The following is a 27,284-nucleotide window of genomic DNA, read 5'->3' as shown; positions in this document are numbered from 1 at the left end:
CTCGTCTTCAAATTCGAAAAGGTATTTTATTAAAAACAACAACAACAACAAATTCAGGCCTGTCACTCCTGGTTAAGAAGTCAAGATTTTAGAGGGCGGAAAACAGATTCTGGTATAAGAATGAATCTAGAATCACAAAAAAAAATCTACTCAAAGGGGATTCACCCGGAGGCCAGATACAGATGGAGAAGGAAGCAGAGTGAGATTGTGGGTTCTCATCGACAATCCAGTATTACCTTTGGTGCTAGTAAATGAGAAATTGTGCACCCTGGTTAAAACAGATTTGGAAATATTTATTCGAAAGCTTGATGCCACTTGACAATCTAGTCTACTGCTGGATGCAATGTACGTAAGAAACTATTGCAAAATTCACAGTACGTTCACAGCCACAGATAAAGAAAATGTTTAGAGGGACAGCATTTCTTCCCAATAACTAGATTTGCATAAACCCACGATCCAAATTCAGATTATCCAGGACTTCAATAGCCTGGATTGAAATGCAGTTATGTCCCATCGATTCACAGTCAAAGGGAAGCTCACCTTTCCAGTCCCGATGACGGTTCTTCGCTGAATTCTGAACTTTCGCTGCTTTCTGCAAAACAAAAAGGCAACTATTTAAAACAGGGGGAAGGGGACAAAAAACAACAATTCAAAACAGGTCTATGTCCCTTTCAGAAGCCAAAAGATTTGCGTTAGGAACTGATCCTCGGTTTCATGCTGATGAAACTCCAAGCCACAAAAGTGTTGCAGTCGCGTGCAAATATTTTAAGGAAGCTTTAAAGTTGTCCTTATTTTCGCCGCCTTGCACAGAGAAGGAGATTGTCCTCCGGCAATTCTACTAATTGAAAATAAATAAATTTGCAGTTTAATGCAATTGCATCTGGGTTCCAGTAAAATCCCCCCTCTGGCCACAGAAAAAGGAGACAACAGAGAGATGTTTAGATTTTCCTTTAAATGAGATGGAGAACATGAACTGACAGCTTGGTGTCATGGAAAATTAAGGAGATGCCCTACTTGCACCCAGGATTATCTGAATATGGAATGAGGGTCTTTAAAAATCAATGCAATCCCATCAAATTCACCAGAAGGGAATTTAAAGTTGAGCCTTGGACGATCAAATGGGTTGTTGTTTTTTTCTTTTTCAAATGGAGCAGTTTAGATTTTTGGCTTGTCTGTGGCTTAGATGTATTGTTCAGTGGTAGCCACCGTAACGACTCTTTTTTCCCCTGTTCACGAAGGCTAAATTAATCTAAAATGTTAATGTGGCGTCTAGGGGATTTTCTACAGGACCGTCATTCGGGATTGATTGATTGATTGACTAGATGATATGGAATGATAGCGCTCAAGGCTTCACAAGTAGCTTAATCAGAAACTCATGCTACAGTAGACCAGCTCTATGCCATGAAAGCCCCCAACCGATAGCTCCCTTGCGGTCTTGCCTGCTAATTCTGCCTTCTAGAATTTCTCCTGACTTCGAGGATGGATCTTTTTTTGAACAAGGAATCTATAGCCAGCTCTCTGTTTTTCATTAAGTATTGAAGGACTCCTTCAATAAGAGTATCGTTCTTAGAAGCGTGGCTTGTATTCGCCTGCCTTCTAAACAATGCTTGAGAGAATGGAGAACTGCCAAACTTAAAGACTATCTGAGTTTTCCCAGTTCGGTCATTCTGAATGCCTTTTTGAATTCCAAAGAAAGAAGAGATGGGCAGGCCGAGCTCCCAAGCTACTATGTTGGATACTTACCTAGAGAAACCCCATTGGTGAAAACAGAATTTAGCGGATGGTTCCTGACAGGGCTGTGAGATTCTAACACACTGTCATCCAGCAGGTGCCGCTGTTTCTCTGTTGGGAACGTGGCGCTTTTACTTTCTACTACACTGAACTGACACATCATACTGGAAAAACGGGGGAAAAAAGAAAGGAAGGAAGGAAGGAATGAAAAAAAAAAGAGGCAACATTTTCTTAGGTCAACTGGTAACAACCATTCATGCTCAGATTTTGCCTGCCTGGACAGTGGACCTTATGGGGTTCTTAAGGGTTGGGAAGTCTTTAGGGCACTTGTAGGCAACTTTGGCTCTTTTATGACTCGTGGACTTCAACTCCCAGAATTCCTGAGCCAGCTGAAGTCCACGAGTCATAAAAGAGCCAAGATTGCCGACCCCTTTCTTAGGGCAAAGTAGCCCGATGGACTCTCCTGTCCCTCTTAGAACTTCATTCTAATGATCTATCGCCCCCAACATTGGTTTTTAGCACACATTAGTCAAATCTAGATGGAGATTTTGGCCTTTACCTAGCAGAATAATGGAAGGGATCTTGGAGGTCTTCTAACCCAACCTCCAGCTCAAGCAGGAGACCCCCCTACCATTCTTGGACAAAGTTGTCCAATCTCTTCTTGAACACCTTCCAGGGATGGAAATTCTAACACTTCTACAAATGAGGGCAAAGTTGCGTTCTCCGAGCTTGTGGGTTGGAATCCCCTAAACTCCGCTGAAGAGGTCAACCTAGCCTGGTCACAAAACGTTCAGAAACCAACCCATAAGCTGGGAAAACAAATCTCCAACCTCATCCTCCACCCAAGCTCCAGATGTTGGCCACTTTTCAAGCTTCTACAGAGGTGCAGGTTGCAAGACTCCGCCACCTGAATTCATATCTGAGTGAAATCACTCAACCACACTGGGAAAGCCACACATCTCCCTAAGCTGGAAGCATAAATTCCTAACTGGAAGGCTGACATCTTTTAGGGCAACATGGCGCCTGTAAGGTAGGGAGAACCATGGTTGACTTGGGTGGTAAAGACAATTAAGGTTCTTTCTGGCGTCTGCCCAGTTTCCCCGGGAAAGTGGCACTACATCTGCAAGGGGATTCTAAGACAAATGTGTTCCTAGGAACAAGAAGCTTGCCAAGTAACTACAGGCAGTCCTCAGCTTACGACAACGGAGGCCGAAATTTCTATCGTTGAGTGAGACCTTTGTTCAGTGAGTTTTGCCCTGTTTTACGACCTTTCTTGTCACAGTTAAGTGAATCAATGCAGGTGTTGTGTCACTGCAAGTGTCTGCTTGTCAGAAGGTCGCAAAAGTGAACCCCAGGACGCTGCAACCGTCATAAATACATGGCAGTTGCCACACGTCAGAATTTTGATCACACGATCGAAAGCGTGAAAAGTCACTAATTCAGTGCTGAATGGTCACCGAAAGGAACTGTTGTAAATTGAGGACTGTCTTTAGAGAAAGGCAACGGCTTCCTAAGGAGGAGATAGCTGGTTGCAGCAAGTTTTCAAGGGCTGCCTTAAAAAGACCTAACTAAGCTGTGTTGTTCCAATGCAGACTGCAACACCCACTTGTTTCCGAGGCTGTGACTCTTCCTGTGTCGTGGGACAGGAGGAGTGTGCAAGCCGGCCGCTACCGAGGCGTCAGGACAGGTGGGCCTCCTGCTGAACCTCACAGCTGCTGACACTTCGGATGGACCTACAAAATAGACACCAATTAATGCTAAACTAAGTATCAGGAAGCCCGTGTCGCTAGGGGCCCGTGGCTTTCTTCTCAGGAAAGCGGAAAGTTCTCCGGAGATGGATCAAGATGATACGGAGAACAAGGGCAGGCGGCATTGGGAAACTGGAAGGAGTCAAATGGGGACCTAGCTTGGAATCATCAGGCAGCTGCAAACGGCAGAAGCTTGACTTCCTTAAAGATCCATGAAGCCTTATCTGGTTGTTCCCAGGGAAGGCAACCAGTCTGGTAAGATTCTTGTAACACGGGCAGAATAAAGTTGCTGACTTTTAACTATTTATGACAGGCTCTGCTTTCTTAAACCTTACAGGCAGGGAACTACAAGAAGGCCTTAGTTTCAAGAATGGGCCAGGAGATTGACAGTTGGCCAAGATGTTCTCACGCTGCTTCCTGCCACCAGAACGATGCTGTCTCTTATTCCTGGGATATCTACAGCACAACAGAGTTGGAAGGGACCTTTGAGGTCTTCCAGTCCAACCCCCTGCTCAAGCAGGAAACCCTAGACCATTTCCGGCAATCTTGAAAAGCTACATTACACATCACTTGGAAAGCAATAGCCTACCCCCCAAAATACATAAAAATAAATGGAAAAGAAAAACTATGTCAAGGCCGGACAGAGCAGGGTTTCAGGTGTAACCATCATCACTGTTAAACCAAAAAATAACCACATATGCTTTGAGTTTATTTGCAAGCCGACTGGCTAGTCAACCATTCATAGCATCAGCTTCTTGGGAGAAGCGAGAAGAGGTTTTCTAGGAATTGGAGCCAGACAGATGACAATTCTGGAAATTGAAGAATGGTTTCAGTGCCAATAGGCGACATGTTGTAGCCAGCATGCAGGCTGGACCATAGACACAAAATAACACTATCACATTGAAACTAGGGAGAAACTAACATACTACACAGAGATCTACAATGTAGCCAGAAATCATGGTTAATGTTGTTTAATCATACTGCTTCATGTAAGCACATAAGTGAGGAAGACATGTATCACCACTGGAAGATATTCTGCTTCAATTTCCATTTTACAGAGAGTCAGGGGTACATCTTTGCCCCTATTTATTCATTTTTTTATTATTATTATTTTCACCTTTCTAAATGTGAGTTTTATTATCCGACGCTAGACATCAAATTCAAATCCCATCCCACTGTTATTCTCGGCCTGTTACAGTCCAGCTTTTGATGGAGCCTCACAACCCTTAGCATTTTTTTCCAAAGAAAATGAATCGCAATGAAATAAGAGTAGTTTTGTTTACCAAGCGGCATGTTTAACTGCCTTCGCAATTAGAAAATTAATGGCATCCAGCTCAGAGAGACAGAGGATTTTTAAATATTTAGGTGTTGTTTTGAATCTTCCGCTGAAGATTATCTCTGCTGAAGCCAACTTATTCAGGGGCCAACATACTGACCCGTTCACTCAATGGGTGCAGCTGTCTATACAGGCACAAGAGTTTGAAATGCAGTTTGATCTAAATTCCTGAGAATTATACTTCATGTTTCCCACTGTGTGCGAAATGCTGGAACTTGGCTTGGCTCATGTGACAACCTGCCAATTGAAATACTGACAAAAACTCATTTGGCTCCTCAAATTCTTGCTGGTGTTTGTTTCCTTTTAGGAGAAAGTCCTGGTCTCAACTTTGGCTGATTTAATTTATCTATGTATTAGAACTTACTTGCTGCCCATCTTGCCTAGAGGTGATTCTGGGTGGCTTACAAGCATTAAATGCCAATAAAACATTAAAAACAACCAATGATGCAGTATTTGCGCCATCGTCATTGACAAAATCTCCATCAGTCAATTGCAGAAAGCAGCTTTACTCAGAACAACAATTCATTTAGTGCAGAATAAGGGATCTATTGGAAAGCTTCTAGCTTCCCGTTGAGGAAAAATATATTATATTATGTGTTGGAAGCCAAAAGCCCAGCCTTCGTTTTGAGTTTATAGTAATAGGGAACGAAGGAACGGGCTTCTGTTGAAAGCATATTTTCCATTTTTTATTCCTCATAACTTTCTGCTTCAGTTAGCTCAGTGGCTCCCGCCAAGCGAACCATCGCATCTGTAGGACTTAATCAACGCTGAAGCTAAACAGGAGATCCCTCGGAAGGGAGAGGCAGAGCTGGTTCTAGAGAAAAGCAAGAGACAAAACTGGGGGCATCTCTCGTTCTGCAGATCCTGGGGAAACCAGACGAACAGACCTGTGCTCTCCTACGGTTTTAGTCCTTCCTTCGTGCACACGTGGGTGGATGTGATCAAAGGAGCGGTGGATCCCGGTTCACAATAAGCATTTAAGACAATGCGTGAGTCACTTTGGCATGAGGTAGCTCCTGGGAAGGTCACATATGTTTCCAAAATATGCAGCTCTGGTTTTTTCCCTCGATCGGGGTGTAACCCGAAGGACGTATTGGAAATGGGTTTTTTTTCCCCCTTGCAATAGAAGTATTTTCTTCAAGTTTGGGAAATGAATTTCTTTGCTTTGATTCGATTCAGCCCACTCCCTGCAGACCAAGCGTGAGCCAGGGATTAATGAAGATTCTTGCGCAATTCTTGGGAGACCTAGTTTGGTCTAGGGGTTAAGACACCAGGACAGAAAGCTGGAGACGGTGAGTTCTAATCTCGCCCTAGGCATGAAAGCCAGCTGGGTGACTTTGGGCCAATCGCCAGGAGACGGTGAGTTCTAGTCCTGCCTTAGCCATGAAAGTCAACTGAGTGACTTTGGGATAGTCCCTCTCTCTCAGCCCCAACCCACCTCATGGGGTTTTTAGTGTAGGAAAAATAGGAGGTGGAAGATGTATTGGATAAGTTCACCACCTGGAATTATTTGTAAAAATAACTGATGATGTTCCCTAATTGGGTAATGAAACGTCTGCAAGAAAACTAGCAAGGAGACAGCAGCCAGGACTCCACCCAAGCCAAAGACTTTTTTCCCTCCTTTCTACTTGCTCATCATAGGATGCCCTGTCTCCATTAAACAATGAGGATTATATTTTCTTTTGTTCTTTCATCCCTTTTGTCCCAATTTACATTGTATGTAAATTGTTCTGGGAACCATTTCGTTTGAACAGGGAGGAAAAAAATACTTTGCATAAACTAGGAATAGTTTTCCCCACTCTGTCTTCTTCTAGGAGACATTATTACTGCGAATACATGATTTTTTAATCATTTTTACATATAGAAAAAAGGCAGTTTGCTTTTCGTTAGCCCTCCGTGTTACTGTAAGGACAGCGCTGACGTAAATGTGAAAAAAAAAAATAATGCAGAGAAGGCAAAACATTATTACGAAGGGTTTATATTGGGGGACTTGAAAGGAACCCAAAAAAGCTGATGGCTGCACTTTGGAAAAGCTGACCATGAAGTCTGACTATCCCAAAGGATCCTTTTGGTTACTTTCCTTTGCATAATTTCCCCATGAAATAATCATTCAGGGGCTTTTAACAAAGCCTAATTCTTTAGCAGAACGCCAAAGCATGAAAAGTATGAATTCAATAGGTTTAAAATGAAACAGAAGATTACAAGGAAATTGCTAAGCAGAGATTAACACCAGGATTAATACTAGACCAACAATCAAGCAATAAACAATGCCCCCAAAAGAATTCCAACCTAAACTAACAGGGCAAGTCACTTGTGTATAAACAGCGAGCAAAACCTACCCCCTTCTAACACTGATGATGTCACCTAGCTGGGTCACGAAATGTCTGCAAGAAGACAACAAGCTTGGAGAGCACCAAGGACTCCACAATTTCAAGTCTTCTGCTCCATTCAGTTTGTTCTAGGTTTTGGTGCCTTGTTCTTCCTAACAAGTTCCTTTAACCCTATCAAGGAACTACCAAGAGAACACACACACCCTTCTAGCACTGATGACATTACCTAGTTGGGTCACGAAACTTCGGCAAGAAAACAATCTCAGAGAGCATCAAGGATGTCAAATTTGCCCTCCTCCTCCTCCTCTTCCTCCTCCCTCCTCCCTCCTCCTTCTCCTCTACTTCACAAACCCCACTCCCTTCTAGCACTGAGGATGCTACCAGTTGGGTAATGAAACGTCTGCAAGCGGTCAGCCAAGCTCGGAGAGCACTGCACAGTTCAAGAATGATTTCAGAATGAAACAAAAAGACTTTCAGACGGGAGCTGATTCACTTATAGAGGATGAGGCCCTTCAGTTCTGCAACTATCGGCTTTCGCAGCCATTTGTGAGCAGAGTTAAAACCAAGGTAAGTCGACATATAAGCTTTTGGCACCTGCAAGGGACAGGATTAGAAAACCAGACAGAATGACAAAAGCCATTTATTATTCTATCGCGTCCTGGAAGAGGAGAAGAAAAATCTGTGGTAGAGTTTTGAGAATGAGTTGAGAAGAAGCTATCAAGGATGTGAAGAGAGAATGAGACAATTCTGGCTTTCAGTCAAGAATTGGCCACTAAAATTCCCAGAACAAAGCTATTTATCAGTAACCATGACTACCTCTAAAGTAAACGGCAGACTTAAATGTCAGACTAATTGTTTGCACGGAAAAAGGGTGCTTTCCTTTCAGTCCAAAGTGGAGGAAGTTCCATCCAGCTTGCGTCATCAGGATAGTAAATACCCCAACTGGCCAAAAGAGACTTGTTGTCTCTTTTGAAAAAGATTCTTCCCCGATTCCTTGAAAAACAAAAACCAGAGACAAAAAAACAAAACAAAACAAAAAAACCAGCCACTTCTGATTTAGTTTGAACTTTGGAACTAATTCCAGAGCCAGACATACCGAGGCCAACATCCATCTCATTGCAACACTCAACTTTCCAACGAGAAGAATTTGATTGTCAACAAAGGGACAATGGGAAGAAGCTTTTTCTTGTCATGTTATGGGGCCACAACAGTGGTGTGGTTTCACACTGTTTCGCTCGAGAGAACCAGGAAACACAAGAATGTATTTATGGCTGCAGACCTGCCTGCACCTTTGGGGGGGAAAAAAGTAACAGAATACAGAATAACTGTTGGAAGGGATCTTGGAGGTCATCCAGCACAACCTCCTGCTCAAGACTTTATACCATTCCAGGACAAAGGGCTGTCCAATTTATTTCACTTAGGATGCAGATTTATTTATCTTTTTATCTATAAAGACAACTTTTCTTCTGAGATATCTTAAAGGCTAAAAACTTGTTTATGATTATTCCATTGGCTGCAAAACTCATGCAAATGCTGCTATCCAGGTACATTTTGTGTCCTTTTCTCCTTCTCCTTCCTCCATTCCACAAACCCCTCTCCTTTCCAGCACTGATGATGTTACCTGGTTTGGTAATGAAACGTCTGCAATAAAACAACCAAGCTCAAAGAGCACTCCGGACCCATTAGTCCTTCTCCTCCTCCTTCTTCTCATCATCTCCACAAACCCCACTCCTTTACAACATGGAGGAGGAGGAGTGAAATTGTTTTAAGGTACAGTGAGTTTAGATCTTTTATTGGCCACCAAGAGACGGGCGCCAAAAGTCTGGTTTTGCCATTTTGGGATTCACCAGACATGGCAAACCGGTTGACATTCTATAGATTTCAATTCCTCGACCAGGAATTCAACTCACAGCCCTGAGATGACCTCTTATTTGCACTGCTTATTTTCCGAACCTCAACGAGAATTACACTGATGTGCGTATCTACAATCCACATTGTTTCAGTTCTTGTGTCCTACCCAGGAAAATAATAATAATGAAGTGTTAGCTGTGAGGCCAAGTCTTTTAACTCTCCTCTAAATCAAAAGACATCCAGCGGGTAAGATCTTATACAATTTCTGCTCTGGTTTAAATTAGGATGTGAAATATTTTCAGGGGAAAGAAAGCATGGCTGAAGTATGTGTTCCCAAACACCCGTTTGCTGGTTACAGAAACTCATCCTGGCCATTTTTGAGACTCAGCCCAGATGGCTTCCTTCTTTACAGGCAACTGACTGGAAAACGTGAACAGTTGAAATAGTTTAAATAAGGTCCGCATATACCTTCTCCCATGGGCTTCAAACTTCTGGGGCTCTAAATGACCCTCAAGTTATCTGACTTCTATTAGTAGTTAGCACGATGGGGATGATGGGGAAAAAAAATCTCAGCCATCGCTAATACAAATTATGCTGCTTGAAAAGAAAATTATGGTATCCTTTCTTCCTCGTCTTCTAGACTGATTTATGAAGAACTTGCCGACAAACAGCAGGTCTTCTCCAACATGTCAAAGGCAGAATTGGCAGAGGGAAAAACAGTTCCCATCAGACCTCACAAAAGCATTGGGTACTTGGAGATACTTCCAGCCAGATCATATTTAGTGAACTGGATACTGGTTTCGGTTGAAGATAGTTACCAGAGTTGGGGGCCTTTGGCAGAGTGATATATTTTTAATATCAAGAATTTTGTATTTTACTGTCCCCCCTCCCCCGGAATGGAACCTAAGTTACAAAACCAATTGCTCCTGGAATTATAGCTCGCTGTTCCTGAATTCAATTTAAGAGGGAGAGCAGAACATATTTTTCCATTTATGTATAAAAATTAAAGGTCACGGTACTTGTTAGGGCTTTCTATTTGAGGGATAATTATATTTGCAAAAACCATTGTATTCCCAAAATGATTATGGCTTTTTTGACGTTTCTTTAACTAAGAAAACTCTTAACGACACGGGAAAACAGATTTGCAAATTTTGCACTCCTGTATTAAGCCATGCATAAATAGAAAATGTGTATGTTTCAAACCCTCCTACAGTGGACGGGGACTTCCTATTGTAATGTTACATTTTACAAGTTTCCAACTGAAACATATTATTTCCATAATATTGATGAGATACATTTTTTTTAGAAAAATAGAGATTTAAGAATCACTTTTGTTTACTCAAGACATGGATATAAATCCATTTAACACGAGAAGACATTTCAATCAACCAACCAATTAATCAGAATTCAAAGGGGTCTTGGAGGTCTTCTAGTCCAACCCCCTGCTCAAGCAGGAGACTTAGTCTTTTCTTTCAAACCTCCAGCGATGAAGCACCCACAACTTCTGAAGGCAAGTCGTTGCATTGGTTAATTGAATTGAAGTGTCTATGAAACATACAACAACATCAACAAAACTGCCACCACTAACTCTAAAATAACATTACTTTGAAGTAATAGCTCCAGCAATACAGGGGAAAAAATGGGGGGGAAACCACTGTAGCAAGGCAAAATTGCTTCCTAAAATCAGCAATCTCTTCTTGCAAGGAACATATTCCAAATATTTCTACTCAGCTACGAGCAAATCATATAAACGGCCTCTTAAATCTCAAAGCATCCAGCATTGCGCCAGCCTTTGGAAATAGCTCTTTTTCTGTCAACGTGGCAAAACTGACCCAGGGAGAAAAAAAATGCCTTCGGAATCATGACTACCGTATCAGTTTGCACGTTCTAGTTTGTTTAGTCTGCTTCAGAGACATATTTACACAGGTTTCTCCCGTTCCACGTGAAGCTTCTGAACGAGGACAAAATCAGGAACTCCTCAAGAGTACGTCACGTTGGGTCTGCCACACGTACAGAAGCAGGATACTACACAGCTACGCAATTTAAATCACAATTTAGACGACGGGGGGGGGGTAATTTATATGAAGTCTAGAGTAAGAACACTTGCTTAGGAGCAAACCTGCAGAATGGACAATATTGAGAAAGAAAAAAGCGACGAAGATTAGCTAGCTTTTGCTCGATTACATTGATGGAAGAAACTAACCAGGGATCAGCGTTGGCATCTTGGCAGGCCTAGTTTTAGGCAGCAGGCCAAACCAACATTGATTTTTCCATGGGGCAGCATCAAAGGAATCCCTTGAATATTTGCTGGAATGCCAGATCCAGATCGATTCGTTTTACACATTCTGGGGGACGTATATGCCCCACGCAGTCTGGAGGTGAAAGAACTGGTTTTTAAGCCCCAGGATTACGCTCTTTTATGTAGCCATGGCTAAAGAGCAGCCAGGCCAGGTCAGTGGGCTACAGAGAAATCAGCCTAAGAAAGAAGCACTGGAGGAATACCACCCAGGATTATTTCAACGTGGTCAGTGGGCCAGGAAGGAGGCAGGCTTGGCTTGCAAAATTCACATCAGTGCCAAACCTTTTCTGGTTGAGCCCAGGGTCTCAGAAACCTTCGGGACTGTAACACATTTCAGTGTGGCGTGCGTGCGTGTGTCTACACAGCTGTACTTGAGAGAAATAGGTGGTTGGGGGGAGAGTCAAGGTCTGATTTATACTTATCCCCCTCCGCAAAAGGACCTTCACCAGGAGCAGAAATCCCTGAAGAGTTGTGCATATATTATTCTGACTGCCTAGGATTTTCAAAAAGGTGACTAAGCTTCCTGGGGTTTCCTCCAACCCCCCCCCCCACACTTTCCTATCCCCTTTTCCTGCTGTGTCGTTTTAAAGATAAGCCTGTTGGCAGAACCTCTGTTTTTCTAACTGCTGGCTTGTTCATCGTCAAAGAATACAATTTTAAACATATTTGAATCAGGGAACCTATTCTTTTTCAGAATCTATAAACCTATATCTATCCATCCATCCATCCATCCATCCATCTATCCATCATCTGCCATTTTCTTGAAGTCCTGTTCTAAAGGCCTGTGGAAGCCATCCATCCATCCATCCATCCATCCATCCATATCTATCTATCTATCTATCTATCTATCTATCTATCTATCTATCTATCTATCTATCTATCTATCTATCTCTATCATCTGCCTTTCTTCCTTCCTTCCTTTCTTTCTTTTTTTCTTTCTTTTTCTTTCTTCACCTGCTGTTTTCTTGAGGTCTTGTTCTAAAGATCTGTGGAAACCATCCATCCATCTATCATCCATCCATCCATCTTCCAAAATCACATGACTCTGGGACAATGCAACTGTCATAAATATGAAACAGTTGCCAAGCATCTGAATGTTGATGGTGCGACCACAGGGATGTTGCAACTGGTCATTAAGTGTGGAAAAACGGGTCCAAAGTTATTTTTTTCCAGTGCCATTGTAACCCTGAACAGTCACCAAATGAGTTGAGGAAAACCGGTAAGCCAGCTGAAGTGTGGTTGAGATGCCAAGCAGACATCTGGATGGTTTGGTAGGAAAAAAAAACCACAATGGTGATTGCAAAGCAGAAAACCCCAATGAAGGATTCCAGGCAATGGAAGGATGTTTGTGAAACTGGACGGCAGAGCAGGGCGATGTCTGGAAACTCACCTGCCAGGTCTTCTTTTGAGGAGACCAGCCGTGGGGAGCTGTTTCCTGGCTCAATTCTTAGGGACAATCTGGAAAAACAGAAAAACGATGTGAAAAGTCAGCGGCTGGCTGAAGCGAAGGCCAACGGGACAGGCGTCTTATCTCTCGCGCGTTATCGCTGAAAAGCAGGAAATCTAGCTTAGCCTGGATGTGTTCAGGAATTCTTTGGGCACAATAGATTTTTACTGAAGTTATGGACAGCTTCGTCCTGTGAAGCTAAGCAGAGTTTTCGCAAGGTCACAGAGTAACTTATCTTTATTTACAAAGCCATTTTAACAAGCAGCAAGGCACGCAAGGAAGGCCGTTCTTAGGCCGATCAGTTTCAGCATTTAAAACGTACGAATCCTAAATACAGGCAAGTGTCTTCATGCTGGCTCACATTAATGTTTTAATCTGCAACCTCAAAGGATAAATTTCCCCTAATGCCAGTGATGGTTAGTCAATTGTTACGCAGGCCTCTTTTAACCTCATTTGGTTTTGGAATATTTTCTATCCTATTCTACTCCAGACTTGTATTTATCCTTCCCCAAAAAACCCATGATTTTTCTTCACAGAAAAGATTTTACAGATCGACTCTCTGGCCTCTTACGGGAACACATTCTTGGCTGCTGTGTGCTGTTTCAAGGTGCTACCTGAAATTTAAGGAATTTACAAACGATCGCCTTTTTCCTTTTTTAAAATATATATACATTCATTGCACACAATCGCTCATATATTGGCCAGAGTAGAAGCCACAACAAAGACACTGAAACTTCAAAGTGTGCCAAACATTCATTTTGATTTCTGCTGCAACATTTTCTGGGGGGGAAAAAGACCAACAAACTGAAAAAAATGTTCATCTGGTTTAAAGGGACTCGCAGCCATAAACGTTTGTCTGCTTTCGTTCCACATTTTTTATTTTGTTCTGTTTTGGCAACTGCATACCCAAAGCTTAGATCCATAAAAAGAAAATCCTATGGAACTTAAAAGCTTTAGGACATACTTCACACCCTCTTTAAAAATAAATATCCTATGGAGAAAACTGGTTTTTGATTTGGCTCGACTCATTTGAACTTGCAGAACTAAGGAAATGAAATATTGTTCCAGACAGCTGCCATGATGGAGCAGAATGGCACACCAGATTTTGGCACACAGATTCTCCGCCTGCGATGTGTGCTTTAAATAAAGTACATCACATTTGCTGAGGTTTGAACTGATAAATTCTTATCATTCCTCTCAAACAGGAAGGAAGGCAAGAGAGAGAAAGAGAGAAAGAAAAGAGAAAGAGAGAAAGAAAAGAGAAGAGAGAAAGAGAAAAAAGAGACAGAAGAGAGAAAAAGAAAAGAGAGAAGAGAAAGAGAGAAAGAAGAGAAAAAAGAGAAAGAGAGACAGAAAGGAGAGAAAGAGAAAGAAAGAGGGAGAAAGAAGAGATAGAGAAAGAAAGAGAGAGAGAGAGAAAGAAAAGAGAGAGGAAAGAGAGAGAGAGAGAAGGAATGAATAATGCTTTGGAAATCAGAGTGTATTTTTAAATCACCTCCCGTGATTGACTTTCTTTTAACAACCTCTTTTCAAGTTGAATGTTTTTAAACCATAAGAGGGAAAATACACTCTGCCTTGAGTTCAAATAAAAGTAAGTTTGACATTTCAGTCAAACCAAATAAAAGTTACATGGCGTGACTCACACACGTACGAGGCAAATACCCCCTTTCAGATGAAATTAATACTCAGCGTGAAGTAATTTTTATTTGGGCAACCTGAAATTAATCCAACAACTTTTTCCATAAAGTTTAATAACCGTTTGGCAATTTTACCAGTCTGTAATTGATCCTCACCTTCTGGTCTCCCTCACCTCAAACAGTCCTCACTTTACGATCACAGCTGACCCCCCCCCCCAAGCTTCCATGGCTAAGCAAGGCAGTTGTTAAGAGAGTGTTGCCCCATTTTAACACCTGTCTTTCCATCGTTGTTAAGTTAGTAACCCGGTTGTTAAGTGAAGCTGACTTCCCCATTGGCTTTGCTTGTCAGGGGGTCCCAAAAGGGGATCACGTGACACCCCCCCAGGACACTGCGACCGTCATAAATATTCATCTCAGCTCAGCTGTGAGGACCAGAAAACATCCCGCCTATTTCAATGCCTAGTGATTAAGGCATCAGGTTAGAAACCAGGAGACGGTGAGTTCTAGTCCTGCTTTAGCCATGAAAGCCAACTGGGGGATTCTGGGCCAATCACCAGGAGATGGTGAGTTCTAGTCCTGCCTTAGGTGTAAAAGCTGGCTGGGTGAGTTTGGGCCATTCACCAGGAGACGCTGAGTTCCAGTCCTTCCTTAGACACAAAACCATCTGGGTTATCTCGAATGCACCACGAAGCCATAATTATAACAATATATATATATATATATATATATATATATATATATATATATATATATATATATATATATATATATATATATATATATATATATATAATATATATTAAATAAAAAAAATTACAACTTTTGCTTGTGGGAAACCTGAGATAGTGCTAGACTGCTGTGAAAATGGTCTGCAAGGAGGAGGTGGACCTCTGCCCTTCGCCAAAGGGAAATTGTTAGTTTGGGAAAGGAGTCTTGGTAATCTTAGAGAGCTGGGAAGAAAGGAATCCAACTGGGAATCTGAAGATGGAAGCAATGGAAAGAAAGAAGTGGTTGGTCCAAGATCAGCACAATTGCAAAAAAAAAAAAAAAAAAATTAAAAAAAAGGCAATGCTTACATAGGCAGGACTGGATAATTGGTTCTGCAGATGTTCAGGGGGCAGTTAAGGTGGAAAGAGAGAAAATGAAGCTTCTCAAACAGAACAGCTACATTTAGTATATAAGCCAGTCTTAGAAATCAAGTCAGATTTCTGCAAATAATGATAAACTGCAAACTCTTTACTGAAGCCTCATCTGCGCATATCTCATCTGTGGTCGTAGGCCAAAGATCACCTGTCTATCTTGCACAGTGTTGGCGATGAGAAGGTAGTCAAAAAAAGACAAGAAGCAATGGATGGAAACTCATCCGGGAGAGAAGCAACCTGGAATTAAGGAGAAACTCCCTAACTGTGAGGACAATTAGCCAGTGGAACAGCTTGCCACCAGAAATTGTGGGTGCTCCGACATTGGAGGACTACCTGCAGTTAAAACAAGACAAATTATCTTTTTTCTCTTTTTTGTTTTGTAAAACTTTCCCGTGTACTTCCTAAGAGCCTATGTACGGTTTTCTATCTTGCTTAAAATATATATATGTATATAAAAAAATCAGCACACATTTAATCAAGACGTGGACTTTCAGATCAAAAGGAAGACTGCTGGGTGACCTCTAGGAAAATACATGTAAACAGGGCTCACTGTTGCTAGCAATTGCCTCTGCAGGGCTTAAAATGTGTTTCTGAGAGAGAGAAAAAAAAAATTACTCATGTTCTGTCTCATTTCCAAGAATTATGTCATGGCCCTAAATATTTAGAGAACCCCCTTTGTTATGATCTGTTCCACGCAGAATATCCAAGCTAATGAAAAACTACTGTATATATAATCTTAACATCGCACATGAATGTGGAATCCGGTCCAAGAATTAAATTAAGCAATGTGGCTTCTGGCATCCAGCCTAGGGACCTCAACACAAAAAGCACAGACTCACACCGGCTGCAATTATACACATTTCACTATGGCCTCAAGAAGGCTTCCATGGCCTACAAAGCTTCGTGACGAAAAAAACCCCAACACAATCCTTGCAAAGTTAACAACAGGTAAGACCCTGCACGCCACCCACAATAACATGGCAAGCCAATACAACCGACAGATAAATCGATAGTCTCAAATAAGCAAACAAATGAGAAGTTAGATTTAAAAAAAACTAGAAAAATAAAAAAAATGTGCTTTAAGAAGGGAATAGTTGGAGGAGAAAGGAAGAGAAAGCAAAATAATCTCTCTCTCTCTCTCTCTTTCTCCATCTCTCCTATCTATCTATCTATCTATCTATCTATCTATCTATCTATGTATCATGCACTCAACTTGTCTCTCCATCCATATCTATCATCCATCTTCCATCCATTTTCCATCCATCCATCCATCCACCCACCCATCTCTCTCTCTCTTTCTCTTTCCATCTCTATCTATCTATCTATCTATCTATCTATCTATCTATCTATCTATCTATCTATCTATCTATCTATCTATCTATCTATCTATCTATCTATCTATCTATCTATCTATCTATCTATCTATCTAGTTCAGGCTCACCGAATCAGGCTCAAAGTGATTTAAACCTCTTAATGTCTGCAGTCTAGCTTTTCAGAGTATAAAACCACAGACTCCTTTCCCCCAGCAATTGATATAACAGATGGAAGACAAAGAAAGAAGAGTCTACATACGTGTTGGACACATGCCCATCCTTGCCACCGAGCACGCTGATAAAAATCACCATTTTAAGCCCTTCCTCCTCCCCCAGGTACGATAAGCTGCCCTGAAAATCATCTGAGGCTACGTTTTCTTCATCTTCCAGATGAATACATGATCTATTGCAGAGAATTCTGCCGTACAAACCTCACTGTGGAAGGCCTGAGTTTGGTTTGATTTTTTTCAGCTGTGAAAAGTATCAAGGTGGGGAGAGATTCTGCAAAAACTTTGCAATGTTTTGTGCTGCTTGCCAAGAATTAAAAGGAGGGGTAGGGGGTGAGAGAAGAACACAACTGTGATAACTTGACTAGTGATCAAAACTAGGGGACAATTACATAGTGGTTGTCCTTGACTTACAACAGTTCACTTAGTATCCATTCAAATTTACAACAGCACTGGAAAAAAAACAACCCTGTTTTTCCACTTATGACCGTTGCAGCATCCCCAGGGTCACGTGATCAAAATTCAGATGCTCGGCAACTGGCATGTACTTATAACGGTTGCAGTGTCCTGGGTGGGTCACGTGAACCCCTTTTGTGATCTTCTGACAAGCAAAGCTAACAGGGAAGGGAGATTAACTTAACAACTGTGTGACTTGATAATTGCAGTGATTACACCAGCCAGTGGCAAGAGCGGTTGTAAAATGGGGCAAAAGTCACTTGGCAACTGTTCCCACTCAGCTACAGAAACTGGGGGTTCCACTGCAGTCGTATGTCAAGGACTGTCTCGTTTCCAAGAAAATGCCAAGCCCCAAAGTGTTTCTGTGCTGAGATTCAGAGGGAACCCTTTTCCTTTTCCCAAGTGTTTTGTGCCACAGCTTCCATTCCAAGTGAGGAGAAGTTTACCATGGTTGTGAAAATGTGTCATGTACATCCACATACATCAGCCACCCACTCATAAAGCCATCCAGATTTTGCTTTTCTAGTTAACTTAATGAAAATCAGCTCACAACTGTGAGACAGGATGAATCACTTACAATACCATATGTGATGATTACAAAAAATTCAGCTAGTGGTGAATTTAAAAAAAAAGGATTTTTTTTTTTTGTGGTCTAGTCTAGTCTATATCGATGCTGCTAACATTAGATGTTTTGCATTGACAACAGATGGAAATATAGCCATCTTTTTTCCTTTCGCTTTTAGAGTTAGAAGAGGGGAGGGATGTGAATGAGAGTCCAGCTAGACATAACAACACTAAACCTAGGGTGAGAATCAAGGTTATCGAGCCCAGAGCTGATAAATTGGTGGGCTGGGGAACTGGAGAGGTGCTTCAAGCTAATTGGGGAGTGTGATTTATGACGGTTAATTGGAGGAGGGAATTGTGCTTTGATACTAGGTGCCCAGGGGAGGGGAATTCAGTTTATGGCTTCGATTATGACGTGCCGATATTATGCTACTTGAATAAAAGATTCTTTACAGTAAATGATGCCTCAAAGTTCTTTTGAAGAGTTTCATCTCTCGGAATCATGACAGTCTAGCTGTCTCATTGACAAGATTTCTTTCAACTAAATGAAGCGTCAATGCAACAGCAAGCTTCTCTGTTTTTATTTCAAGCCTTTAGAAACAATCTTATTTTGGAGTTAGTGGTTTCGTTTCGGAAATGAAGTTGGCTTTTACCAATTGAGTTCCATCTGAAATTTCACTTAGTTCTCTGACACCTTTTGTTTTATTTTAAAAAAACTCATGTTCTCATTTCCTTGCCAGAAATATTTTTTTAAAGTGTTTCCCCCCTCCCTGCCAAGTTAGTATTCCCCCCCCCCTCATGAAGTCAACCGAAGTGAAGCAAGCAGGGAGTGTACTTACTTGTAGTTGTCATCTTCCACAAATTTCTGGAGCTCTTCAATATACCGGACGGACTTCAAGTATTTTTGCACGTGGGGTAACATTAGAAGGTGATCTGCAATAGCAAAAAGAGAAAAAAAACAATATATAAATCTCAAAACTGTTATGAAGAAAAGCAATTTTTTTGCAGCAACAAGCTGAAACTTTTGTTCCCGCTATCTATTATATACCTAAACTCTGCCCGCTGCCAGCAGTTCGATCCTGACCGGCTTAAGGTTGACTCGGCCTTCCATCTTTCTGAGGTGGGTAAAACAAGGGCCCAGATTGTTGGGGGGCAACACGCTGACTTTGTAAACAGCTTTGAGAGGGCTGTAAAGCCCAGCGAAGCGGTAGATAAGTCTAAGTGCTGTTGCTCTTAAGTTCCCCATCATTCTGGGGAAGCAAAACAACTCACAGCTGGGTGAGCATATAACCTGGGAGAAAGTGAACGGGGTCTCCTAAAATCAGAACAGCAGCCTACACCAATGGGCTTCACAGTTGATAGAGTCGATAATGTTAGAACCAAGTTTATATAGTTGATAAAGTTATAAACAACATCTGCAATGGAATTTATCCATAAAATGGGAAGGAAAGCATATCCCTTCACCACTCACCCACATATGAACATCTGCAAACCTAGACAAACAAAACGAATGACCTATAAAAGATGGCGGAAACGAAATGTCTTAGAACATTAACCCTCAAGGCCAACTTTTACACAAGGGAGACCTCTGAGACTAATTTACTAAGTTGGTTAAGCCAGGTGCGGAGGTAGGTTTACCAACCGTAGCTACAAGAGACTTGCAAATCAGCAATTATTCGGAGGATGTTGTTCATTTGATTGGACCTTTGTTCGTTCTCCATAATGCTGCCGGAAGCTGGGTAGGCTGAATCAATGTAGATTAAGTCCAGCAGATAAATCCCTAAAATGAAAGAGAGAGATTCGTCGATAAGAGTTACAACCAACTTAACAGAATAACAAGAGTTGGAAGGGACCTCGGAGGTCTTCTAGTCCAGCCCCCTGCTCAAGCAGGAAATCTTACACCATTCTGGGCGAATGGCTGTCCAATCACTTCTTAAAACCTCTGAAGGCATCCTTAGAGACTTTGCTTGTCAGCCAGGTCGCAAAAAGGGACACTGGGACACTGTGATGGTCATAAATATGAGCCAGTTGCCAAGCGTCTGGATTTTGATCCCCTGGCCATGGGGAAGCTGCAACGGTCATAAGTATGAAAAACGGTCACTTCCCCCCCCCCCGTGCCACTGCAACTTCGAACGGTCACAAAACAAACTGCTGTGAAGCGAGGACCCTCTGCGTTAACCGTTTGTCTTTCAACCTCCATTCTTCCTAATAAAATGTAATCTGAGCCACCGACAATTTGGGAACGAAAGACTGGGTAGCCAATTCTGGAGACAGCTGTCGTTAAAAGGAACTTTCAGTAAATGCAAAATCCCAAACGGATGAAGCCACAGCTGCTAAACAGCCCACATTTATGCCATTGGTATTTAGTAGTATTAGTAACATTTCTGGAAACCTTACGGATAGCTCATCCTCACTTGGAGATGTCAATCAAGTTCAAGACTTGCTCAAGTTAAATCTTGCCCGATCTTCTGCTGACTTACAGAACTGGTATCTGACCAAGGTTTGGGTTTTTTTGCTGTTGTTTTTTTTCCTTTTACAGGAGAATTTCAGCTCTCTCTCTCTCTCTCCTTAAGTAAAAGAAAGGTCTGCAAAACATCCCAAGCAAACCCAAAGGCCAGCAACCCCAGGAGAAAAAAAACAACAGGAGTGATCTACAACATAAGACAATTGTAAAGTGAATTTTCCTCCATTTTACGACCTTCTTGCCATGAAGAGGCCACAACAGTGATAAGAGTGAAAAAATGATTCCCAAGTCACTATTTTCAATGCAACTGTAACTTACAAACTTGTTGTAAGTTGAGGACTTACATCCTTCTGGAACGTATCTAGTCTACAACTAAGTGCTTGAAATAAATGTTAAAACAAAAACAATTTCCTACCAATAAAATGTCCTTCAACGCAACCGATTTGGGTTCTCCATCTATAGCCCTAAAGGAAGTAATTTCACACAGCAAACAGGAAAATAAACTATAGACACGGTGTCTTCTTCATCTACTTAAATCGTGTTCTACCTTATCACTATGCAGTACAATTTTAATTCTTCGGCAAATTTCTCCATTTAGAGAGATGGCTTTTCTCCATTCTCCTGTGTGCCTCGCATCAGTAAAATTTCCTTTCACCCCTAAGCTATTTGTGCTCTGAGAAAACCTTCTGTATTGTTGCTTTTTCTGGATTTTTTTTCCCCCCTCTTGGTGGTGCATTATGCTTTTGCCAAATTGGAACTGTGCCTTCTCCATGCACAGAGATGAAAGGAACAGCTCTTCTGGAACCTGGCTGCCCTCCCTATTTTTAAACCTTTCATAATTAATGCCTGTATTCTCTCAAATGGGTGGGAGGGTGGGTGGGTGCCACACAATGGCATTGCTTGGGAATACAGAGGGCAAAAATTCATACCAAGTGAGAGGGAAGGCAAGGAACACCCACCTTTCCAGCCTCAACCTCAAAGCTTCTTGCTACTACAGAAGAACAGAGTTGGAAGGGACCTTGGAGGTCATCTAGTCCAACCCCCTGCTCAGGCAGGAGACCCTATACCCTTTCAGATAAGTGGCTATCCAGTCTCTTCTTAAAAACCTCCAGTGGTGGATCACCCACAACTTCTGGAGGCCAAGCCGTTCCATTGATTAATTGTCCTCACTGTCAGGAATTTTCTCCTTAGTTCCAGGTTGCTTCTCTCCTTGATGTGTTTCCATCCGTTGCTTCTTGTCCTGCCTTCAGGGGCTTTGGAGAATAGCTTGACCCCCCCCCTCCTCTTTTTTGTCTGCAAAATGCAGAGTGAGGCTGCAACCGTTTGGCTATAGAGAGAAGTGGCCAGACAAATCAGGATAAAACATCTAAACATTGTTTTTTTTACCAACTCCTCCAGATACACATGCATTTCTTATTACTGCTGTTAAATGACATAGTGGCTTTGACAGGAAACACCCAGATTTGCACAGCTCTGTGGTTTACCAGCTGATCTTAACCGAGTCCCTTTTTCCACATTCTCGTACGTTTTTGCAGCCCACACCACCCACTTTTTAATAAGGGGGTCGGTGGTCCTTTCCGCTGGCAACGATTCCAGGCCGAAAACCACACCGAGGTCAAAACACTGAGAAGCTTTCATTCGCTTCCCCACGCAGGGCCAATTAACTCCAGTTCATCTCCAAAGTAAAGGCTGAGTTTGTTCCTCCACTACTCTGCCATAAAGGGAGATGCCTTGATCTGAGGTTTAGACGGTTAAAATGTCGGCGGATGGAAATGGCTTCAAACGAGGGATCCCACTTAAAGAACACAACAAGGCGGATCAGACTCTCTTTGAAAAACCCAGACTAAGACATACTTCAGGCAGACTGATGATGGTCTGTTTCCCAGAAGAGAGTAATGTTCCAATATCTGAGGGGCTGCCCCAAAGAAGAGGGCGTCAACCTATTTTCCAAAGCACCAGAGGGCAGGACAAGAAACAACGGATGGAAACGACTCAAGGAGAGAAGCAACCTAGAACTAAGGAGAAACCTCCTAACAATTAACCAGTGGGACCACCTGCCTCCAGAAGCTGCGAATGCTCCAACACTGGAGGTTTTAAAGAAGAGACTGGACCGCCGGTGTAGGGTTTCCTGCTTGAGCAGGGGGTTGGGCTAGATGACCTTCAAGGTCCCTCCCAACTCTGTTATTCTGATCACTTGGGTTTGCAACAAGAATATCTGTTCTGCAGGCTTATTTTGCAGAAAGGGGAAGTTCTGAAAAGGAGAACGTGCCATATCAACTGCGCGTTCCCTCGCAAAGACAGAATGGCTTGACGTGGAGCCTTGGCCAAAGCCGAGCCTGCCGGGGTGCCAAAGAAAGCACGGCAAGGTGATTTCTGAACTCCTGGCTCTTCAACATGCTACTGTGCAGGGGAACAGGCAGGATTTGGGGGTGGGTGAGGGAGAGAATTCCCTTAAGATGAAAAAGCTGTCGGGAACCTTTCCAGAAAATGAGCTCACGGACAGCTGCTTCCACAGACAGAAATATTTTCCATCTAGGCAAATCCTTTTCCATTATTGCTCAAGACAGACTCTTAGCCGGGCTATCGGTGGGCAGCCCGGCAGTCTTTGTGAGTGAGCGAGGCTCTTAGGAAGGAAGCCAGGGTTCGGACCCTCTGCCACACCCCAAATTGGCTGCCTTCTTATGCTGGACCAGAGACAGAGATGGCGGCTGCTAAAGGCGGTTCTCAGCAGGAGAGGACCCCGGGATGCATCCCTGTCCTTCTCTACTTCCGTCCTATAAGAGGTTGATGTGCCTGAGAAGGGGGGGAGGAAGAAGGAAGAGGAGGAGGAGGAGGAGGAGAAAGAAAGAAGAAAGAAGAAGGAGGAGGAGGAGAAAGTAAGGAGGAGGAGGAGGAGAAGAAAGAAAGAAGGAAGGAAGGAAGGAAGGAAGGAAGGAAAGAAAGAAAGAAAGAAAGAAGAAAGAAAGAAAGAAAGAAAGAAAGAAAGAAAGAAAGAAAGAAAGAAAGAAAGAAAGAGGAGGGTGAAGGAAGGGAGGGAGGGAGGAAGGAAAGTTAGAGCCCGGGGCAAGGAAATAATTCAGAAAAACCATCTCCAACAACCCTTCCCCTTGTTCGCCTGGAGATGAACGAGAGAGGGAAGCCCATGCAGGCTGACAAAGCTTCTGTTACTGTAGCATAAAAACAATCCTGAACTAGAGGACTTTGGTTTCCTACACTGGTCCATCTCATCATCCCCACCTACTGCTTCTCTGCTCCTAAAAATGTGCACCCAGGTAACTATGCAAATCTCCAAACCTGTTAAAAACCTGCTACAAAAGCCCTAACTCGAAAGAGGGAGGCTGCCCTAATGAGCCAAAATATTCTTTTCTTGGCTACGATGCTTGAAGAAAAACAGCACTGGCTTGGCTCCAATTTACACTTTGGGCCGCTGGCTAGTCATGCTCCGAAAATCAGAACAGGTGTGGTTAGGGTTTGGGGGCTGCTAGCGTATCTGCATTAAACAACCGACGGCTGGAACGCTGTTCAATCCTCTAAACACAGGTAGTCTTCAACTCACAACAGTTCAGTTAGTGACCGTTCAAACTTACAACGGCCTGCATTCTTTGGAATTCTCTAACCAACCTATCCAGTTGACGTATTCGAACTGACGCAGTCAAACCACTGGAGGAAAAGTGACCCTTTTGCCAATTATTCCCCTCTTTGAGCAAAAAATAAAAAAAAGTACAGTGCTTTAATAGAAAAATGAGAAAAACATAACTTTGAGAACAGCTTTGGCTCAAACGCATCTTATTCATTGAAGCCTTTTCCACGTTCGGTTGCAACTTTGAAGAGGGCTGAACCCGAAAAAAAAAAGAATCATTTCTCAATCTCCGATTGACCGACAGCCCCCGACCCCCCAAAAACTGCCCTCCATCCACAGTTTGCCAAACCAGAGGCACCATTTGCAAAGGTTCAGCAAAGAGTCAGAATACGAAGCCAAAACCTCTGTGGTCACCTCGGTCTTTAGATGAAATTTAGATGAAGGCTTCCATGGATTAAGTAAGGGACGGTCAAAATTTCCTGCGGAGAAGAATCAACAGCCTTATTAATCTTGGTACGACTGGGGATATTTTGGGGGCAAATTAATGGGGGAATTTAGCCAAGAATCTGACAAGAATCTGTAAGGTGGGATCCAGAAGGCCACCCCAGTAGTCAAATGAATGGAACCAAGTCAGCAAAGCTTGAATAAATCAGACGGGATTTTTTTTCCCCTTTAATCTACTGGCACTCAATTAGAAAAGGGTAAAGAGAAGCAACTACGTATGTAATGTAAAGGAAAGAAACCAAATTCTTAAGTCTTACAGGAGGTGATAGGTAGGTAGGTAGGTAGGTAGGTAGGTAGGTAGGTAGGTAGGTAGGTAGGTAGATAGATAGATAGATAGATAGATAGATATGGTTTACTGGATTTCTCTGAAGGTATTATTTTCTATGGTCAGTTAACTTAATAAAATTTCTATCCATCTATCTGCTTGTCTATCTCTCCATCCATCTACCCATCCATCCATCTCTCTCTCCATCTATCTCTGTCTGTCTTTGTCTGTCTGTATCTCATCTCTATCTCTATCTCTATGTCTGTCTGTCTGTCTGTCTGTATCCATCTATCTATCTATCATCTCATCTGCCTTTTTTTCCTTGACGTCCTGTTCTAAAGGCCTGCAGAAACAAAGAGAAAAGATGAATGGATGGAAACCATCAAGGAGAGAAGCAACCTGGAATTAAGGAGAAACTTCCTGACAGTGAGAACAATTAACCAGTGGAAGGGCTTGACTCCAGAAGTTGTGGCTGCTCCATCCCTGGAGGTTTTCAAGAAGAGATTGGACAACCATTTGTCTCAAATGGTACAGGGTCTCCTGCTTGAGCAGGGGGTTGGACTAGAAGACCTCCAAGGTCCCTTCCAGCTCTGCTATTCTGTGATTCTGAATGGTAAAAGTAAATCAAAGTCCAGAACCAACAAACTGAAACGTTCTGCGGTCATGGGACATATTTTCCACAATATTTTGTGTATGGTTGGCATTGCTAATACTAACTCCTATTTCCAAACATTTTCTCACATACGTTAATATGTGAGCTTGGTTTAAGCAACCACAGTTTTATAGCTATTTCAAGTGCCAGTACTAAAAAAATGGCAGATAGTTGATATAGGAAAATGCTGATCATTCAACATCCTTCAGTCCCATTCTCGCTTTCCATGTAATATTTAAATTGGTACTCTTTCATACTGGCTGACTTTTTTATGAATTGTATTTCATTTATTTCACCCAATTTCAGCCTCGTATTCAGGTATCTTAAGCTAGTGGGCTATTTTTTTTTTTTTTAGGGACTTAACATCAACAGATCTTATCTTCCAAAATTATTTTCAAGGTACAGATAACTTATTCTAGAAACCACACAGTCGTCATTCTAGTTTTAATAAGCCACATTGCAATTATGTAGATCAGCAGCCAATTAAAACAAACCAACATCCGTTAGGAAGGAAAACAAGGGCAGAAGACCGTTTTCGTATATTTAAAATGGCTCCTTAGGTAAATATTTCTTGCTTTTTCAAAAAGTCTTAGCAGCTCTGAGTGTATGTGCAAAGCAACGGAATAATATTAATTATAAGAATGATACAATAAGAGGGGATAGTAGTATATTATAGTATTATATTAACAGTCATATCTGAAACCATATGTATGTCAGGAATTCAGTTTTCCAATGATCTGGATAAGAAAGGCTTTTCCTTGGATTTATTCACACCCAAATGGCCAACAACCACATTTATGAAGCACGAATTATTTTATATATATCTTAGAACATCTGCCTGGCTACCACCTTTTTGAGTTTACAAATTTAGCACAACTAGGACAATTTAAATGGGGTGGCTTGTAATCCCATCTCTTCCAATGGTTACACATCTCCTATTGTTAGATACCACTGTAAAAAAAAAAAAAAAAACCCTCACATTTTTCCACCCCACCCTTTTAGAAATTAACGTACTCTATTCAAAGGCTTCCATCAGCCTTAAGCAACATTCATCCACGGAGGAATTTTTGTTTTTTTCTATCCCAAAAAGGTTTGGGAAAATTAATATGCTTCTTAGTCACCGCTATAATCCCCGCGTACTTGCAGTTAGACAATGCCAAAAGAATGCTTCGTATAAACATAAAGCTGAAATTAGTTTTCGTAGTTTAATCTGCACATCGGTGACTTATATTTACCTCATTTGTTTAGCTGTGGATTTTGCTCCAAAACAGCTGCAGGAACTTCAGAAAAGCCAAAGTCAGGGCAATAATTATGCTTGAAAGGACATTTTGTATAAGGGGGAGAAAAAAAAAATTGGCACTTATATCTCTTTGGATCCATCATTTCATCACGGAAAGAACAAAAGAATGACTTTGGGATGAGTGTGACTAGTGCTACGTGAACTTTGGCTTTGGAGAACGCTTAAGAGCCGTTCCAGTTAGGTACATTTTAATTCTAACTCTAATTAAAGGCTTAGAATTAAAAATTTAAATCTTAAAAATTAGACTTAAAGTTTTCAGTCCAATTAAAATATATTATTCATATATCATCAATCATATTTATGACCATTGCAGTGTCCTGGGGTCATGTGATTCCTTTTTGCGACCGTGTGACAAGCAAAATCAATGGGAAAGCCAGATTCGCTTAACGACTGAGCTCCTAACTTAACAACTGCAATGACTTCCAGGGACCTTTCCAG

The 27,284-nt window shown here is 41.9% G+C and overlaps 1 protein-coding gene across 7 annotated transcripts in view; it reads right to left on the bottom strand.

Annotated features, from left to right (window-relative positions):
* RALGPS1 (Ral GEF with PH domain and SH3 binding motif 1) overlaps positions 1-27,284 on the bottom strand; it is an 84,601-nt gene that overhangs the window by 9,322 nt on the left and 47,995 nt on the right. For 5 of the 7 annotated variants that reach the window (XM_039323052.1, XM_039323057.1, XM_039323054.1 and 2 more), the window contains exons 10-15: positions 19,724-19,861; positions 18,921-19,014; positions 12,686-12,753; positions 3,338-3,464; positions 1,744-1,895; positions 541-592 (exon numbers count right to left, since the gene is read on the bottom strand). In XM_039323052.1, coding sequence (XP_039178986.1) covers positions 541-592; positions 1,744-1,895; positions 3,338-3,464; positions 12,686-12,753; positions 18,921-19,014; positions 19,724-19,861 — 631 coding nt within the window. The remainder of the gene's footprint in view (positions 1-540; positions 593-1,743; positions 1,896-3,337; positions 3,465-12,685; positions 12,754-18,920; positions 19,015-19,723; positions 19,862-27,284) is intronic. The other 2 variants (XM_039323059.1, XM_039323058.1) reach the window with 1 other exon arrangement.

The sequence above is a fragment of the Crotalus tigris genome, unplaced genomic scaffold (assembly GCF_016545835.1).
Source record: "Crotalus tigris isolate CLP2741 ecotype Arizona unplaced genomic scaffold, ASM1654583v1 scf7180000024153.1733885, whole genome shotgun sequence".
Lineage (NCBI taxonomy): Eukaryota > Metazoa > Chordata > Lepidosauria > Squamata > Viperidae > Crotalus > Crotalus tigris.
The sequence above is the reverse complement of the archived record's forward strand: the minus strand, read 5'-3'. Positions and strand labels throughout refer to the sequence as shown.